Source organism: Barbus barbus (genome assembly GCF_936440315.1).
Source record: "Barbus barbus genome assembly, chromosome: 23".
Taxonomy (NCBI): domain Eukaryota; kingdom Metazoa; phylum Chordata; class Actinopteri; order Cypriniformes; family Cyprinidae; genus Barbus; species Barbus barbus.
The window spans coordinates 8,378,306-8,397,753 of record NC_136751.1 but is presented as its reverse complement, the minus strand read 5'-3'; the positions used below and the strand labels follow the sequence as shown (position 1 = coordinate 8,397,753).

Below are 19,448 nucleotides of genomic sequence, written 5' to 3'. Positions count from 1 at the left end.
TATAATGATGGTGATGACAGTGACTGATAATGTTAAAGGGATAGTTCCCCCAAAAACAAAAATTCTCACCCTCATGTCGCTGTCATGAATGAAGGTCTTACGGGTTTGGAACGACATGAGGGTGAGTAATTAATTACAGAATTTTCATTTTTGGGTGAACTATCCCTTTAACAATGATGATATCAAGTGCATAAAGGTAATGTCATAAGGTCAGTGATATTTAATGTCAGTAATCAGAGGTATTTATTTGTTCTAACAACATTTCATATATTTATATGACAGCAAAACATAAAGGCATTTGATTGGAGGTCCCTTCAGAATACCTATTATATCACAGTCATCTTATAAACACATCAGTTATCAAAGAGATATCGGTCGCAGGTAAGCCCATTTTCAACTAACATTTATTATTACATATTTTTACATCAATGCTATCATGGAATCCTAGATATTGTCATGTACTGCAATGGAAGACAATATGTAATTCTCTTTCCTGTGAGTTATTTTGAAGAGGGATTCAGTCTGATCAAAGTGCCTAGTCACTGCATTTGCATTATCACTGGCACAGTGCCTAGTCACTAGCATAAAGTGAGCCATTTCTGATCAGGGTTTTGATATAAAAACAGTATAAATACTTTCAGTGTTCAATGACCCTACTGTGGACCTGGCAGCCTGTACATTTTGAGCCTTTGAACTGAGAGTCGTTTCTACAAGGAGATTTAATCAACAATCTGACCAGGTTTTCCATTAATCTTTTCTCTAAGTGCATTTCCAGGTAGCTTTGTTTGGGTCGTGAAATAAATAATTTACAGAAAATGCATCAAGAATGTGCTTCAGGTTGAGAATGCATGCTTCAGGTCGACTACCTGCAGAAAGCATGCAATTACTTCAGAACACTGAAGAAGGATGTGTCGTAATGTAGCTTGACCTTGTGTGCAGATACAAACCCGATTCCAAAAAAGTTGGGACACTGTACAAATTGTGAATAAAAACAGAATGCAATGATGTGGAAGTTTCAAATTTCAATATTTTATTTAGAATACAACATAGATGACATATCAAATGTTTAAACTGAGAAAATATATCATTTTAAGGGAAAAATAAGTTTATTTTAAATGGCATCAACACATCTCAAAAAAGTTGGGACAAGGCCATGTTTACCACTATGTGGCATACCCTCTTCTTTTTATAACAGTCTGCAAACGTCTGGGGACTGAGGAGACAAGTTGCTCAAGTTTAGGAATAGGAATGTTGCCCATTCTTGTCTAATACAGGCTTCTAGTTGCTGAACTGTCTTAGGTCTTCTTTGTCGCATCTTCCTCTTTATGATGCGCCAAATATTTTCTATGGGTGAAAGATCTGGACTGCAGGCTGGCCATTTCAGTACCCGGATCCTCCTTCTACGTAGCCATGATGTTGTAATTGATGCAGTATGTGGTCTGGCATTGTCATGTTGGAAAATGCAAGGTCTTCCCTGAAAGAGACAACGTCTGGATGGGAGCATATGTTGTTCTAGAACTTGGATATACCTTTCAGCATTGATGGTGCCTTTCCAGATGTGTAAGCTGCCCATGCCACACGCACTCATGCAACCCCATACCATCAGAGATGCAGGCTTCTGAACTGAGCGCTGATAACAACTTGGGTTGTCCTTGTCCTCTTTAGTCCGGATGACATGGCGTCCCAATTTTCCAAAAAGAACTTCAAATTTTGATTCGTCTGACCACAGAACAGTTTTCCACTTTGCCACAGTCCATTTTAAATAAGCCTTGGCCCAGAGAAAACGCCTGCGCTTCTGGATCATGTTTAGATATGGCTTCTTTTTTGACCTATAGAGTTTTAGCCGGCAACGGCGAATGGCACGTGGATTGTGTACACCGACAATGTTTTCTGGAAGTATTCCTGAGCCCATGTTGTGATTTCCATTACAGTAGCATTCCTGTATGTGATGCAGTGCCGTCTAAGGGCCCGAAGATCACGGGCATCCAGTATGGTTTTCCGGCCTTGACCCTTACGCACAGAGATTGTTCCAGATTCTCTGAATCTTTGGATGATATTATGCACTGTAGATGATGATAACTTCAAACTCTTTGCAATTTTTCTCTGAGAAACTCCTTTCTGTTATTGCTCCACTATTTTTCGCCGCAGCATTGGGGGAATTGGTGATCCTCTTGCCATCTTGACTTCTGAGAGACACTGCCACTCTGAGAGGCTCTTTTTATACCCAATCATGTTCTATCTATCTATCTATCTATCTATCTATCTATCTATCTATCTATCTATCTATCTATCTATCTATCTATCTATCTATCTATCTATCTACAGTGCCCTCCAAAAGTATCGGAACAGTAAAGACAAAATTGCTCTGTTGGCTGTGGAGTCAAGACATTTACAAATATGATTAAAAGATGAATATGAGACAAAACTGCAGAATGTCACATTTTATTATTGGGTGATGCAACACATGTTTTGCTTGTTTTGGGGAGTTTCTACCATTACTCTCCTCTTCAGCTGGGGAAATTCATGTTCAATCGGATTTAAATCTGGAGACTGACTTGGGCAATCTAAGACTTTCCATCTCTTTGCCCTTATAAATTCCTTGACTGAACTGGCAGGGTGTTTTGGGTCATTGTCCTGATGCAATATGAAGCATTTATCAATTAATCTAGTGGCATTTTCCTGAATATTGGTAGGCAAGATGGTTTTGCGCCCTTCCAAATTCCTTCTGCTACTGTCATACATTAAGTCATCAGTAAAGTTGAGAGGGCCTGTTCCAGAGGCAGCCATGCATGGCCATGCCATGACACCACCTCCACCATGCTTTACAGACGAGGCTGTATGCTTGGGATCATTTGCAGTTCCCTTTTTTTCTCCACATTTTTGCTTTCCCATCACTTAGATAAAGGTTCATCTTTGTCTCATCGGTCCATAAACACAGTTCCAAAACCCTTCCAGCTCACCTTTTTTGCAAACTCTAATCTTGCCTTTCTATTTTTGGTGCTGGTCAGAGGTTTGCATCTTGCTGTGTAGCATCTGTAATTCTGTGTCAAAGTCTCCTGAGGACAGTAGATTGTCAGAGCATCACCAGCTTTCTGGAAGTTGTTGGTGATTTTACAGACACGTCTTTTAGGATTCATTTTCACAGCTTTTATGATTTTATGATTAACTGCATTTCATTAGCTCTGTACTTGTACTCTGCATAAATGACAATAAAGTTGAATCTAATCTAATTTGTCTGTCATCAACTACTGTTGTTTTCTTAGCCGATCAGGTAGTTGTTGGTTGCTGGTGTGGTTTCCAAACTCTTGATTTCTCCATGCCCTTTGTATTTGCTATAGCTATAATTGACTTCCTCTTTTCTTTTAGCATCCAAATTGCTTGCTTTTCTCTCAAAGTCAGCTCCCTCATCTTCATCCTGGTTTGTGTGTCATCATCGATTGCAGGATTCAGAATGCAGAAGTAATGGATATAACTGACCCCTGCTTTTAATATCTGAAGAATTAATGCAACAGGACACAGCTGATCACTTAGAAAGACCGGTGAGGCAACTGTTCCAATACTTATGCTCACATCAGATAGGGGGATGAAACTCTAAAACTGCTGAACTTCTTAGCTGGTAAAACATCTATGTGTTGAATCACCCAATAATAAAATGTGACATTCTGTAGTTTTGTCTCATATTCATCTTTTAATCATATTTGTAAATGTCTTGACTCCACAGCCAATAGAGCAATTTTGTCTTTACTGTTCCAATACTTTTGGAGGGCACTGTATATACATAAATAAATAAACGGAAAACTTTGATTCTGCACTCAAGTCAAGGAGTAGATGTATTTTAAATTAACTACATTTAAATATCTCACATTGATGAAGACTGACATGAAAAGCCTAATCACATACCTTCAAACTCACTGATTCACCATACCTTATTCAATTAGTGTTTTTGGATATTCTTGTATGGTCGAGGTTGGTTGGTTTTATGGTAGAAAATGTTTTTTTAGTAAGAATTTTAGATTGCCATTGAAAATAATGTACTTATTGTATCTAATTATGAGACTCCTCGCAGGGTCATGAAGGGGGAACTCTATCTTAAAACCCTTGATGGCTGATGGCCCATCTTTAAATATTTAATTGCCTGAGCTGTGCATGTCTCCCCTGAACCCAGGGAATTAAATAAAATATTGGGATTTACACAACCTGACTTTAACAGATTATGTTTAAGAACTTGTGATTCTGAGCTGCTCTAGGATTTGAATACTTCATTTAAATCAAAATTCCCTAAATCTTTTAACATATAAGAGGTCATAGTACTATATAAAACATCCTGTAAGTTTCAGAACTCAAAACTTTCTTGTTAAAACAGCTTATATTGAAGCCAATCTGACAAAAGGGCAAGTTATGGAATATCCCACTTTATGATATAATAGTGTAGATAAGCGCTGCCTCCACAGAAGTAGATCAACGCCTGTTTCTACATCACTGCCCGGTTAGGCCCGCCCACCGATTTGTGCATGTACTGTAGTGTAAATAGCAAGAGAGAGACAAATGCAGGTCTACGCCGAAACCTTACAGGTCCCTCAGAACACAACAAGACGTTGTGCAGTGACAAGTTGTGGAAAAATATTGCATTGCCCTCCTTCTGAACCCAACATCATCAGGAAAGATTGGATGAACGTTATTTTTAATGAAGTTCCAGACCACATCAGTAAGAACTTGGTCCTTTATATGCTTCATTTTACCATGGATTCGTTTACAAACAAGGCAGTTTGATACAGGATTGAAACTAAAAGATGATGCTGTGCCAACTATATTGGATTTTTGTCTGTTTTGTCTTTTGTCTTTGTTATTACAGATAATTTGATCTATACTCAGTATTTATGCGTTTTTAACCTAAATCATATCATCTGTTCATCTGTGAACAATGTAGGCTGTCAAACACACAGTTAGCAAAGCATTACCAGTGGGCATTTCCATCATACCAGTCTGAGTCTACAATCCGCCACATCTATTCAAACAGATCGTTCTGATGCAGGGGGTCTAAACAGGACAGAAAATAGCCTATTAATTCTAAATGATAGTTTTTCTTTATGTAAAAATATTGATAACATTATAAGTGGACCTCAGAGACCAATACAAAATAATAAGAGAAAAGGCAGTTCATGAACCCTTTAAACCATGTTTAAAACTATTATCTTGGCAAGAGGAAACAAACAAACCAGCACTTAACTATACTTATCTATAAACATTCATAATGGTCTATTAATTGTCTTGTATATATATATATATAATATAATTTAATTTGTTTCAGCTTTGCAATATACCATTTTACTCACTTTCCTGTGATCAGTGGGGTCCAGCAATGACCACTGTGTGTGGGGAAGTGTTGAGAGTAGCATAGTTGTAGATGCCATTTTTGGGGATTCCTTTGTTAAACACTGGGGCATATTTAGTGCTCTGGGCCTGCTGAATGGGTTCTACGTAAACTACTACAGCACTGAAAGAGCTCCTGGGATGAAGCAATAATGTGTGATTTGTGACATCATGCCCAGTGGCTGTTCAAACAGGTTTGAAAAAAGGTTCTAAAACAGTCTTTTCATAAAACACTGAAAAGTGGTTACATAAGCTTCAAAACAGTTTGCAGAACTGTTTTGAAGTTGCTAATGCTTCATTGTGTTCTAACAAAGGCAAAAATTATCAAATAACGTGCTGAGCCTATTTCAATTTGAAATGCTTCAATGAGGGGTATTTGGACACGATTTTTGGACAATACCCATGATTCATGTGATGATGGAAAAGATGGTAAATTGATGTTGACAGCAGGGGTTGCATGCCTACTCATTTTAAGGAATAGTTTAAGGAATAACTGACCCATGATTGACTACCCTGTTGAAAAAAAAAAAAAAACAGCATGCTGGTTAGGTATGTTTTGAAGCATGGTAGCTGGTTTGAGCCTGTCCTTATTTGGTCCTTATCTGGTCATGAGCTGGTTTAAGCTGGTAATGTGCTGGTCCTAAGCAACTAGCTCCTGCTCAGAACTATAGTACATAACCAGCTCATTCCCAACTAAGGACCAGCTTAAACCAGCTCAAAAGAGTTGCCATGCTTCAAAACATACCTAACCAGCATGTTGTTTTTTTTGTTTTTTTTCAACAGGGTAGTCTGTACAAACCCAATGACATCTAAATTAACTCTAAATTAACATCTAAATTAAGATATAGAAATAGTTGCATTCTGCGAACAAACCTGAGTTATTGGATTGGTTGCTGACCAGCACAGACAATGGAAGAGTAAATGGCTCCACTCGTTGCAAAGATCCATTTGAAGGCCATTGATGTGTTTCATTGTCACGTGCAACAACTTTTGACGAGAGCTCGGGAGGCTTTTGAGCCGTGCTGGCAAGTAATGTGAGTACAGAGGAAAATGCAGGTTGTTCCCTGCTACCATTTGACGAGCCTGTGGGATCTGATTGGACTACAGAAGCTGCATTCCTGTCTGTCATATGGAAGCCGCCAAACAAATGGGTTGAGGAGGGTGATGTGGCCGCATCCAGAAATGATCCAGAGGCTTCATGACTCAAGTCATCTAAAAAGAGAGAAAAGAGAATAATATAAATGTATCCCAGGGCAGTCCAATCTTTTCTTTTCAGAGACACAGTTTGTTCAGGAAAACTTTTCTACACTGTAATTTCAATCTGCTATTCAGAATGTGTTTCCTTGAGGAGACGGAGGCACTCAAAATTACAGCTCTCAACATGCTTTTCACAATACTTTTTTCAACACATCAATAAATACGATGATGCTGAAAAAGCATTGAAAAGACCTGAAAGACATTACAGTCTCAAATAAGGATCCTGAAGGTGTAATTTGGGGCTACGATTTTCATCCTCCCAAATATGTCAATCAGCCATTATTTAAACAACTTTCTCAGCTATCATTAGTTTGGAACCACATTTGAAAAAATAAAAATAAAGATAGATAGATAGATAGACAGATGGATAGATACACTGCCCTCCAAAAGTTTGGAAACACCCCTGGCAAAGTGTGGTTTTGGACGATATCAGCATAAATCCTTATCATTTTTGGGTGCAAATACATTAAAGTAACTTGACATTATCATTGAAGACCAGCAATAAAACATAATAATGGCAATATATACATGTCAAAGTCAGACATGCCCCTTTGCCAGCTGTGATGCCTGGTTACTGGTTTAAACTTGGCCCAGGTTTTTAAAAGATTTTTGGGTCAGCACACCACACCTTAATACTGTAGCTTCAACAATTGATTGTCAGTTCAAAGTCAATGTTTGAATAAACTGACAGCTCGGATGCCCAGATTATGCAGAGCTGTAATAGCTGCTAATGGTGGATATTTTGAATAAGTTTTTTCTATGTATAAACTGTTTATGTAATAAAATATGTATTCTTATCAGTGCAAAATTATCACAAATTGAAAAAGGATTCATGCCAATATTGTCCAAAACCCCACTTTTCTAGGGCGTTTCCAAACTTTTGGAGGGCAGTATATATATATGATAGTCAATATATTTGGAATAATACATATTCAGAGTAATATTATAAAATGACATGTTGAATTGAACCATGACAATATGCATGAAAAATGCATCAACCAAACAACGTCTAATCTTTGGATCACTAGTGACCAAGTGACCAGACATATGTGTGTTACCATAGAACAGATGCTAAAAGATGAATGACTGATATAAAATTCACATTTATATACTGATTGAACAGAGACCCTTCAAATGATTTTTGCTGGCACCCATCCACAATTATTTATTTACCAGTTTCTGCTGTCGCTCTGATATGTTCAATATCTGGAGGCCACTATGATTCATTCACAGGAATCTGCAAGCTTTACATATTCTACACACTGTGTAAAGTAGTTGTTTATGAATTCCTGACTCTAGCAAAATGAACTGCTTCACATATTACATGCTGAATTGACAGGTTCCTCTACAGCATATAATCATGGCATAAATGACTGACAGAAATTCTGTGAAAATACAGCAATGATTAGTTAATTAACACAATACCATCCAAATCCAGTGAGAGCTGTGATATATAACATGTCAGCAGTCCTTTACATTAGGGCTGGGTGATTTAGACCAAAAATCAAATGTTTGTAATTGTATGTGCTACACAATATAGTCATAGATCTCTGTTTCTTCTATGAAATGGGCTAAATGTTCAGATTATCTCAACAGTCATTACAGTCTCCGGGCTCACGATGTCCTGGACACCAATATTTGAATGATTCTGAAAAGACAAATCATTGTTTGTCAGGGTAAACTCTGTTAATATGCTTATATGCTAGTTTGAAATGCTTAATGTAAAGCAATTTCATGTTTGATGTGCACTTTTCCCTTATTGTGTCTTCCACTATTTTTTTAGATGCATTTACCAAACCAGACTATATTAATCAGTATTGTTTCTGCTTATATATTGTTTGAAATATATCTGTAACCGAAATACCTGTTTATATACCTCTCAGTCTTACTTTATATGTCCTTTAGTGGTGCAGTGAAGCTTTACATGTAGAGAGAAGCATCAAGACTGTGCTTCTTACTTCTGGCAGACCTGTTCTGTCTGCCCTCTGAGAAAAACAAGGTAAAATAAAAAAAGGTACTGAAAATGCAGTCTTTCTGTCTCTAGCAGGCACACAAGCAAGATAACAAAACATTAGATATCAACAGATATTTACAATGATTTTAAAATGCATTTACCTGATATTTGTTTAATTTATGTTTCATATTTTGCCACTCTAGTCCTATTAATTCCTTCGGAGATCATTCTGACTCCATACAAAGTGGCATAAAATTGTCTGGCTGCTTATTTCTGCATGATCACCAGTCCACCGAGGGCTTCAGGAGATGAAAGGGTGTCAGTAAATCACTTTCATTAAACCTTGTCCTTTAATTACCCAACAATTAATTCCATTTAATTCTCAGAGTTAACGCTGAGCGGTGCTGTGACAGAACCTAAAATGGAGACAACGTTCCTATGAACAACAGATCACAATAACTCAACAAGTCAATAATCTGACTCTGACATTGAACACTCATTAATATCATCCTCACAGATCGTTCGTTATTAGCGATAATCAATATACATACAGTATATATAGAAGAAGAAGAAACTGTTCCTGTGCCTAGATATTCTAGTGCATAGACTTGAAATGCAGCCTAGTGTGACTCAAAAGGGGAAGAGAGTTTGAGAGTAAAGACAGCATGATTATTGGGATGAACGCATCTGGCATCATGTTATTTCTGTACTTAAATGACCATTTAGCAGACAGCAGTCTCTCCTGTAAGCCTACATCATTATTTTTGTAACTGGCCAATAGATTTGAATTTTGATTTCACACACGCTTAATTAACAGACTGGCACATTTGCAACAAGTTAATGGCTGAACATTACTGGATGTCTAAAAAAAATACCTAATAATGTCATAATAATAATAATGTAAGTTCTGGAGATAAGAGGTATGTTTATTTATCAACAAGGATTTCCGTTTGAATACGCATCTTTTTCTCTCCATGTTGGCCTTCCGTCCACACTGAGACAGGAAAAACTAAGCTTTTTGAAAACGATATCCAAAGTGGATATTTTGAAAATGCCGTTTTCGCATTGTAGTGTGGAATGTGAAAGCGAGGATGCATGTTTAGTCATGTGACATATTGTACCAATACATATCTATGTTTATACCAGTATTGTGCCTGTTATGTGCTATTCGCTTCCACACTATTGCTACAGATATGTTACATTATATACTCTTAATATCACAGTCCGGCAAAGATGACAGAAAATTTACTCGCGAGTGCTATTTGCGAGTTAATTTGAGGGCATGAGGGCAGTAAACATGAGGGCAGATGCGTTTTAGATCAGACATACATTGGTGAGTGAGTGACCCGACGCATCAGTGAATAGTGAGTTATTTTCCTAAAAATGATCCTGTCAGAAGAATTGCATGAAAACATATCATGCCTGTTCCGTCTTTATTGTCTCAGTGAGATTATGTTTGGCTTTACACATGTGCAGTTAAGCGAATTTAACGTTTTCTGATGTTTCAGCGTAAATGACAAACTTTTGGAAAACGCTTGAAAATGCTAGTATGGACGGAGAGTGTTTTAAAATGAAAATGCTGTTTTCAAATGTATCTGGATTAATGTAGATGTAGCACAAGTGATATAATGCTAAATTACTCCAAATCTGTTCTAAAGAAGAAACAAACTTATCTTCATCTTGGATGGCCTGAGAGTGTTCATTTTTTATGAACTATTCCTTTTAAAGGAGATGTTATAGAGGGATATCTTTCCAGGTTTCTATCTGTGTCCCGCTTTCTGTATACCTCTCTAGAGGACACCTGTAGGTGCTAATAGACCAGGGCTGAGGACTAGAGAGCTTGGGCTGGCGGTTATGCAATCAGCCCAGAAGGTTCTATTGTTCAGTTTTGTTGCATACGCTGAGGAACAGGTCATGGTGTCCCTCTGTCCCATACTTCACACACCATTAGCTGACACACTTCTTAATTTCCCTGTGGGGTGTGTGAGCCTTTCCTCTTCAGTTTATAACACACTACACTCCCTAACGAAAAATACATTCCTAAAAGACAGTTTCTGCAAAGGATAAAACACACAGGAGAGAATAATGACAAATGAGATATGTTAATAGCTCAGCTGTTTCTTCTAAACAACAATGAACTCAACATCAGTTCTATTAATGCAGCAAATAACTACTTTGCTCGGCAAGCATAAACGAGTAAACTCTGCTCCAGGTTGTGCCTAATAAACACCTCTTAATAACAAGTTATCCATCATTGTGAATATTTTTCCATGTTTCTTTGTCAATCCAGTAAATAACAAAAAGTCCTGCCCACCATGGTATATAAATAGTATTCATTGTTAGCTACCCACAGGCTCACTGGAAAAAAAACATGCAATATTTTGCAAAGTGACTCTAGCCTGTTCAGTTTTATCTGAAATGAATGTAAAATCTGGCAACGCTTTATTATGTTGGTTCTTGTATCGCAGCAGTTTGGAAATGAAATTCCTTGTGGGAGCTGCTAAAAGAATAATTCTCTCAAGTTTAAAAACAATCTTATATAAAAATAATGAACCACTTACACTAAACCCTACCCTGAACTGTAAAACCTAAACTTGTACCTACCGTGCAAACTTTGCTACATCAGAAAAGCCATGGTTATGTGATGTAAACGTCAACAAGCATTTGCTTACGAATCATGCACTACGGTAAAAGTGTGTTGAGGTCATAGTATTTTCTAAGGAACCAAATAAAAATAAGTCTTTATTAATCAATAATCATAAAATGCTGCTAGGGCACAGGCCTCATCAATCCTGGTCATGTCACCTGGGTGAGGGGGAGTATAGTTCTCAACTCCACAGGACCTCCAATCAACCACGTCCATTGCTCTAACTCCCATCTTCTCCTTCTGTCCCCTCACCGAGGCAGAAGTATCCAAACTTCTCCTCTCCAGCCATCCTACAACATGTCCTCTCGACCCAATCCCCTCACACCTTCTCCAAACAATCTCTGCCACACTCTTACCGGCACTCACACACATTATCAACACATCTCTCCTCACAGGCATCTTCCCCACAGCATTCAAGCAGGCTCAGGTAACCCCACTGATCAAAAAACCTACATTAAACGCTTCTCTTTTAGATAACTACAGACCTGTCTCTCTCTTTCCATTCGTAGGGAAAACACTCGAACGAGTTGTCTTCAACCAGCAAGTACAACAAACTGGATGCTAAACAGTCAGGTTTCTGGAGTGGCCATTCAACAGAGACTGCGCTACTCTCAGTCACTGAAGCCCTGCAAACTGCAAAGGCTGATTCCAAATCGTCAGTCCTCATTCTGCTGGATCTTTCTGCTGCTTTTGACACTGTCAATCATCAGATTCTCCTGTCTACCCTCTCATCACTGGGCATCACTGGGATTCCACTTCGCTGGTTTGAATCCTATCTCACCGGTAGATCCTTCAGGGTGGCCTGGGGAGGGGAGGTATCCAAACCACATCAACTGGTCACTGGTTCCTCAGGGATCGGTTCTTGGACCCCTCCTCTTCTCCACATACACTACATCGCTGGGTCCCATCATACATGCACATGGCTTCTCCTATCACTGCTATGCCGATGACACACTGCTCTCTCTCTCTTTTCAACCAGATGACCCAACGGTAGCTGCACGGATCTCAGGCTGCCTGGCGGACATCTCGGCATGGATGAAAGAACATCACCTACAGCTCAACCTGGCAAAGACGGAACTTCTGGTCTTCTCTGCCACTCCGACTGTACAGCATGACTTCACGATTCAGTTAGGCTCATCAATGATTACCCCATCAACTTCGGTCAGAAATCTTGGTGTAATCTTTGATGACCAGCTGACCTTCAAAGAGCACATTGCAAAGACTGCTCGATCCTGCAGGTTTGCACTACACAACATCAGAAAGATCAGGCCCTTTCTGACAGAGCATGCTGCGCAACTTCTTGTCCAGGCCCTTGTTGTTTCTAGACTAGACTACTGCAATCCCCTTCTGGCTGGTCTGCCATCAAACACAATCAAACTTCTACAAATGTTTCAGAATGCAGCGGCACGACTGATCTTCAACGAGCCCAAAAGAGCGCATGTTACACCTCTCTTCATCTCCTTGCACTGGCTACCAGTGGCAGCTGGCATCCAGTTCAAGACACTGATGCTTGCGTACAGAACTACCACAGGCTCAGCACCCTCCTACTTCCACTCACTATTACGAACCTACATCCCCTCCAGAAGTTTGAGATCTGCTAGTGAGCGACGCCTTGTGGTAGCATCACAGAGAGGCTCAAAATCACTCTCCAGAACATTCTCGTTCACCATTCCTGGCTGGTGGAATAATCTTCCCACCCCTATCCGGAACGCCGGATCTCTGGCAATCTTCAAGCAACAACTCAAAACTCATCTCTTTCAGCAGTACTTGAAAAAAAAAAAAAAAACTCTTTCCCTCTATCGTTCTCTCCGCTTACTAGCTTGTACTTATTTGAACAATGACTGAGACTTGGTGTTACGAGCACTTCCTCTGTCTGATTGCCTCTTCAAGATTAATCGCTTTTTGTATTCCCCAATTGTAAGTCGCTTTGGATAAAAAATTTAGCCAAACTAAATTTAAATGTAAATGTAGTAGTCAAAAGACTTGAAACACCCTGTAATGCCCTAGTGTAGGATCACAAAGATGTTTCTACTACTGTTTGGTACACCAGTGACTACTAGGAAGAGTGGCTGAAAATCAAGAAAGTTTGATAATGAATGGAAAAGCAATTCACAACCTGGAACGACGAACGACTGCAAACTGGGGAGGGGTGGGTTAGCAGCCCTAACTGCATCAGTGTTAATATTCGTCAACGAACCTTTTTTCTGTGACTAAGACGAGACGTTGACGAGCTAAAACTAATATCTGATGATAAAAACTATGACGAAATTTATGCGCGTCTTCATTAACAAGACGAGACGGGACTAAAATGTTATTTGAGGACTACCGGACATTCAAAATACATCCTATAGGCTAAGTTAACTGTCTTGTCTTTCAAAATGTGCGTCTCTGTCATTGGAAATGGGGCGTTTGCATGGCAGCCGCAGTGGACGGATAGGCTACCAAAACGCGAACTAGCGATCTGAAACAATGGCCTCAGCACCCGAAGGGTTAGGGAGTGGGTGACTAGACGTCCCGTTTTTCCCGGGAGTCACAATTCATTGTCGATTAACTTAAAGTTAGTGAAGGTGTGATAGGCGGAAACGCGCTGATAGAAGTGCTCTCTCTCGCGCACGCTCCACTTCTTCAGTTCTCATACAGCGCGCGATCAGTTCTCAGTGCTCAAATACACACACACAGCAGTCCAAATGTCTATCATGTAGAGTATCTCACGGAAATACAGTCCGTTATGGTTTAAGTGAGCTTAAACAGGTGGGTGAAAACTGAATGTATGTCAGTAGGCTATTACATACATACCTTCCGTCTTAAATGGACAGCATTCCTAATTATCTGTCATAAATGTTAACCAACAAAAGATGTTAAATAAATGTATACCGGTACTTGTTAAGTAAACCTACTGTATCTGAAAAATGAGTTTAATTTATATCTCTACCAAAAAATGAAAATTTATTCCAGTTTTTCCAAATTCAATCCTTGATTCAAATTTCTCATAACTAAGCTTAATTGATTTGGTCTAAAGAGAGAAGAATTAATGACTATTTTTGTTTGAATACTACATATAAAATAGCTACCAAAATAAATGTTGGTAACTGCAGTTTGACTAAAAGTAATGGCTAAAAGTTGACAAAAATGCAATGACTTTTCGTCGAATAAAACTAGACTAAAACTATGAAAGACTCAAATGACTAAAATGTGACTAAGACTATTAAGCATTTTCGTCTCAAGATAAAGACTAAGACTAAATCAAAAATGCCTGCCAAAATTAACACTGAACTGCATCTCCTGTGAAGGAGATCCTAACATAGACCTGTCATTGGAAACATTTACATTTACATTTATTCATTTAGCTGATGCTTTTATCCAAAGCGACTTACAATTGCTATATATGTCAGAGGTCGCACGCCTCTGGAGCAACTAGGGGTTAAGTGTCTTGCTCAGGGACACATTGGTGTCTCACAGTGGATTCGAACCCGGGTCTCTCACACCAAAGGCATGTGTCTTATCCACTGCGCCATCACCACCACTAAACAATAGCCAAAGGTGATGTGGAGAGGAGACTGAAGATAATAATAACAATGATCATTACAGTTGCAGCTGAGAGATTTGGCAGAAGAAAAGTTTGTGAAAGAAAAGGTTGGAGAGCCAAGTTTTGGCCCATGGAGGTTGGGTGTCAGGACTTTGCAGGGCATACACAAAACTTAGAATAATAGGAGAAAGATGAAGAAGAGCCAATTATACCACCACAGACACAACCAAGAAAGCATCAGGTGGCTCTGGCTAAAGAGGGCATGTTTGTGAGTTGCTGCTAGGGCACAGTCTGGGGTTTGATCAACCCTAAACGGGTTGCCTGGGTGAGGGGTATGATATTCAAAATACCCTGTAACAATAAGTAATATCAGAGAGTATGTATGAGAACATCACAAATATGTTTCTGAAAGCATTTTATTATTACTATTATTATTATTATTTTATGTTTGTCTCAGTATTTTATTTGCTATGACTGAGATTTTTCATAATTGCTAAAATGTTGCAAAAAACAAACCAACAAACAAACAAAAAACAAAGGCAGAGCTGGGCAACTTTGTTTCTCCCTTCTGCTTGTCACAGAGAAGAAAAGATGAACAATATTTCCATGTTTTCAAACAGCTATTAAGTTTTTTTTTTTGTTTTTTTTTTACTATGGAACTGAGAACTATGGTCTTTCTCAATCAACACCAAATACAAGAGTACTGAGACAAGAGATCCACTGGAAATAAAACTGCAACTGCAAAATAATTATATCTGTTGTGTTTTATTTAATTTGTAAAATGTTACACATATATACACAGTGGCTATTTATATAAATGCAGCATGTGGCATTATTGATTTGCAAAGATAATTCATTAATACTTTGCAATTTTCTCACTTTTAAAGTTATTTTTGCCAACATAGTAACAACATAGTTGTATGATCTGAAGGTAAATTTTCTGCATAGTAAAATGATAACAAGGAAATTAAACCTTAAATGTGTAAGTTGATAGTCTGCTGGTGACTCACACTTCTACAGTAGACTAGCCTGCTCTCAGCTGCTTGCAGAATCCAGTAACAAGTAATGTTTTTGCCAGCAGTGTATAGTGCAAAGATCGCTGAGTAATCGGTGGAAAATAACCACACTGTCAAATTATTCTACTGATTTAGGGTCATCCTAAATGGTCCTCATTCTTTCATATGTAGCACTGGAAAGTTTGATTCTTTAGTGAATAGGTTTGTCTTAAACATCTCTCTCTCTCTCTCTCTCTCTCTCTCTCTCTCTCATGCAGCTTTTCTCTCTCGAGTAGCACTTTGATTCATCCTAAACTGACCCCTCTTTCATATGTATCAGTGGAAAGTCATATTCATTTTAGTGATTTGGTTTGTTCTAAATGGTCCTCTCTCTCCCATGGGTAACTTTGGAAAGTCTGATTCATTATACTGGTAACACTTTAGTATAGGGACCAATTCTCATTATTAACTAGTTGCTTGTTATCGTGTATCTTAATAACATATTAGCTGTTTATTAGAATTTATAAAGCACCTATTCTGCATGACCATATTTTACATCCCTAATCCTACCCAATACCTAAACTTAACAACTACCTTACGAACTATTAATAAGCAGCAAATTAGGAGTTTATTGAGGCAAAAGTCATAGTTTGTTAATAGTGAGAATTGGACTTTAAAAAAAAATGTGTGACGCTTCATTTGGGTGGTTCTTGTAAATGAACAGATAACATTGAGAATCAAACCAGTGAACAGGATTCATCGATTTGAGTCCTTGTAGCGTTCAAGGTATTTTTTGTAGTGAACTATTTAGTTAATCAGTATATCTAAATTAGGCAGTATTCTAATAATTCAGAAACTCCCATAAAATTATGGCTCTGAATAATTTATAATTGGATAATAATATAATAATGCAACCGCTTGACAAGTTGCAGTTTCAAAGCAGCTTGTGAAGGAGACAAAGAATAGAGGTCCACCTTGTTTCGCCAAGGTCCACCCACTGGAGATTTCTGGCCTTGTCATTGAAATATATCTGAGAACTCTATTAAGTAATAAAACAGCAACCTCTGAGCAATAAAACTTTATTTCAATAAATCTTTTTTTTTCCACCTTCAAACCTTTCTTTCTCACACATAATCCCTTCCGTATTACTTTAGGGAGGACAAGCATGCTGGCTTGAATATGAACTAATGAACGAGAAGGATTTCTCCCATATATCATCATCTTCATTTACTAAGAAGCCATGCCAGCATTGAGACCCTGGAGTTTAGTCACTCCAGAACAGATCACACACACTCATAAACTCCATAAACCAAAATCTCTACAACGGGAAAACAGCAGGCTGTAGACTGACAGCTAGCTCAGCCAGCTGAGAGGTAAAAGCTATGCTCAGCTGTTATTAAAAATAAAGCTATAAGAAACTAAACTGTATATATGGGTCCTGTATCCTTGGATCACCACGTTCTAAATCACTCTTTCACAAGGCTCACGGGACAAGAGAGCATGCTGAACTTTAACTTTTTAAAAATTGGCCTGTCTGAAAAGGCCCCCACTGAGTCTTGGTGACTAGCGATCATTAAACGAATCTGACATATCGATACTGGGGTCATTTAAACCAATGAAATTACTTGCTGACTCTACGGTATTCAGGCCTTAAGCTTTATGCAGTTCTTTCCAAACCAGGGTCAAAAAATAATAATAATGGGGGCTTGAGGCAAAAATTTTCCCAAAAATTCAAGTTATAGGGCTAATTGTACTGTTCCTAAATTGAATAAGATGCAAAGCCTGGCTCTGCAATTTTACCTCATACAACACCTTTTGCTCAATCATTACTGTATTAAGTTGCCTAATGGTTAAAGTAACACTCTTTTTTGAAAATAGGCTCATTTTACAACTCCCTTAGAGTTAAACAGTTGAGATTTACCATTTTTGAATCCATTCAGCCGATCTCTGGGTCAGCATAGATCATTGAATCGGATTAGACCATTAGCATCTCGCTCAAAAATTACCAAAGAGTTTCGATAATTTTCCTGTTTAAAACTTGACTCTTCTGTAGTTACATCATGTACTAAGACTGACGGAAAATTAAAAGTTGTGATTTTCTAGTCCGATATGGCTAGGAACTATACTCTCATTCTGGCGCAATAATCAAGGGAGTTTCCTCCTTTGGGAGAAGTTTGAGGGATATTAAGGCTATCTTTACCAATATATCAAAGTAAAGAAATTCAGCTATGGGATATTTTGGGAGTGTCTGGAACAACTTGAGGTTGAGTAAATGATGACAAAATTATTTTTGGGGTGAATTATCCCATTTAATGTTAGGGGTTTGTTCATATTACTATCACTAATGTGTGCAATAATAATAGAATAATAATAGTGCATTACTCAAACTACTGTGAGGGATGGACAACTGGATCAAAAAGCAAAGTACAGATTAGTGATGGAAACTAGCTCAACCTTGAACCCAGCAGAGAGACTCTCCCACGAAGGTACTGCGCATCAGCAGAGTGGAATCTGTGCCACAGTACACTGACCTAAATAATATTAAAAAAAATAAAAAAAATCGATCAGAACTTTAGCCTACTTTGGTACCTTGCTGAATGAGAGAGCAGGCCTGAAGCAGTCAAATATCCAGTGAGAATGTTGGATGGACCTATATCTTTGACCACTGCAGAGTTTAACAACTGCACTGAATCCCAACACATATCTGTTATATATATCTGAGGGAGGATTCATTATTTGTAACTTGTGGTGTTGTCATGGACTTGGAAATGTAATCTGGATTAAGTAACCACCAGTTACAGTTACTCATAATTACACTACATAAAATTGTGTTAATATAACCAGACTGCAGGTTTTTTTTATTATTATTATTTATTTTTTATTTTTTTATGGGTTACATGATTATTACCTATTAATACTATTACTACAAAATAATTTATTAATTTTGTTACTTAATACTTTCCCTGACTGGTAAAAAATATTGTCATGGAACAAGAATCTTGTGTGTACTGACTGACCTTATATTCAGTCTATTTTTACTATCAAATCATTACAGTGGCCATTGTCAGTTTGCTCTGCTTTCATGGACTGTTATGAAATATAGGTTATAATCTATTAATATCAAAGACTCTTTGCTACCACATGCAGCTCCAAAGGTATTTCGAGTACAATGTGTAGGAGGAGAGGGAAGAGTGCCAGATTGTTCTAAAATACTGAGAGAGTGAGTATTTTCATTTTGAATGTAGGTGTCTCTTACGCAATGCATGAACCTTTTCTAACCCCATATAGTTTAAAGTGCTGCACATATACAGTAGTGCAATAAATATAAAATAGTACAGACACATTCAAAAATCAGGTATACTGAAAGAAAAATTAACGACATTTTAAAGTTTAATTGATGTGCATTGTCATAATACATGGGAATAGCAGCAAAACAAAATAACTTTGACAAATAGGCAAGTTTATTTGTTGACTTGGTTCACACTAAAGTTAAGTTTTTGCGTGCCATTTAGAACAACTACCATAAAACCCTGCATCTAAAAGCATGCATTGATTGTATTTTTCAGTAACAACTATAATGCCATTGAATCAAAGATCTTCTTGTCACCCCTCTCTCTTATAAATGAATCCATTTCAAACCCATTTAATAAAATAATGAGCAGTGGCAAAGCATGACAAGCACAGAGAAAGCAAGACGAA

The 19,448-nt window shown here is 38.0% G+C and overlaps 1 protein-coding gene across 1 annotated transcript in view; it reads right to left on the bottom strand.

The window, feature by feature from the left end:
• kiaa1549lb (KIAA1549-like b) overlaps nt 1-19,448 on the bottom strand; it is a gene marked incomplete at both ends in the record, with an annotated part of 88,942 nt that overhangs the window by 51,299 nt on the left and 18,195 nt on the right. The window contains one exon of the mRNA XM_079373816.1: nt 6,244-6,582. Coding sequence (XP_079229942.1) covers nt 6,244-6,582 — 339 coding nt within the window. The remainder of the gene's footprint in view (nt 1-6,243; nt 6,583-19,448) is intronic.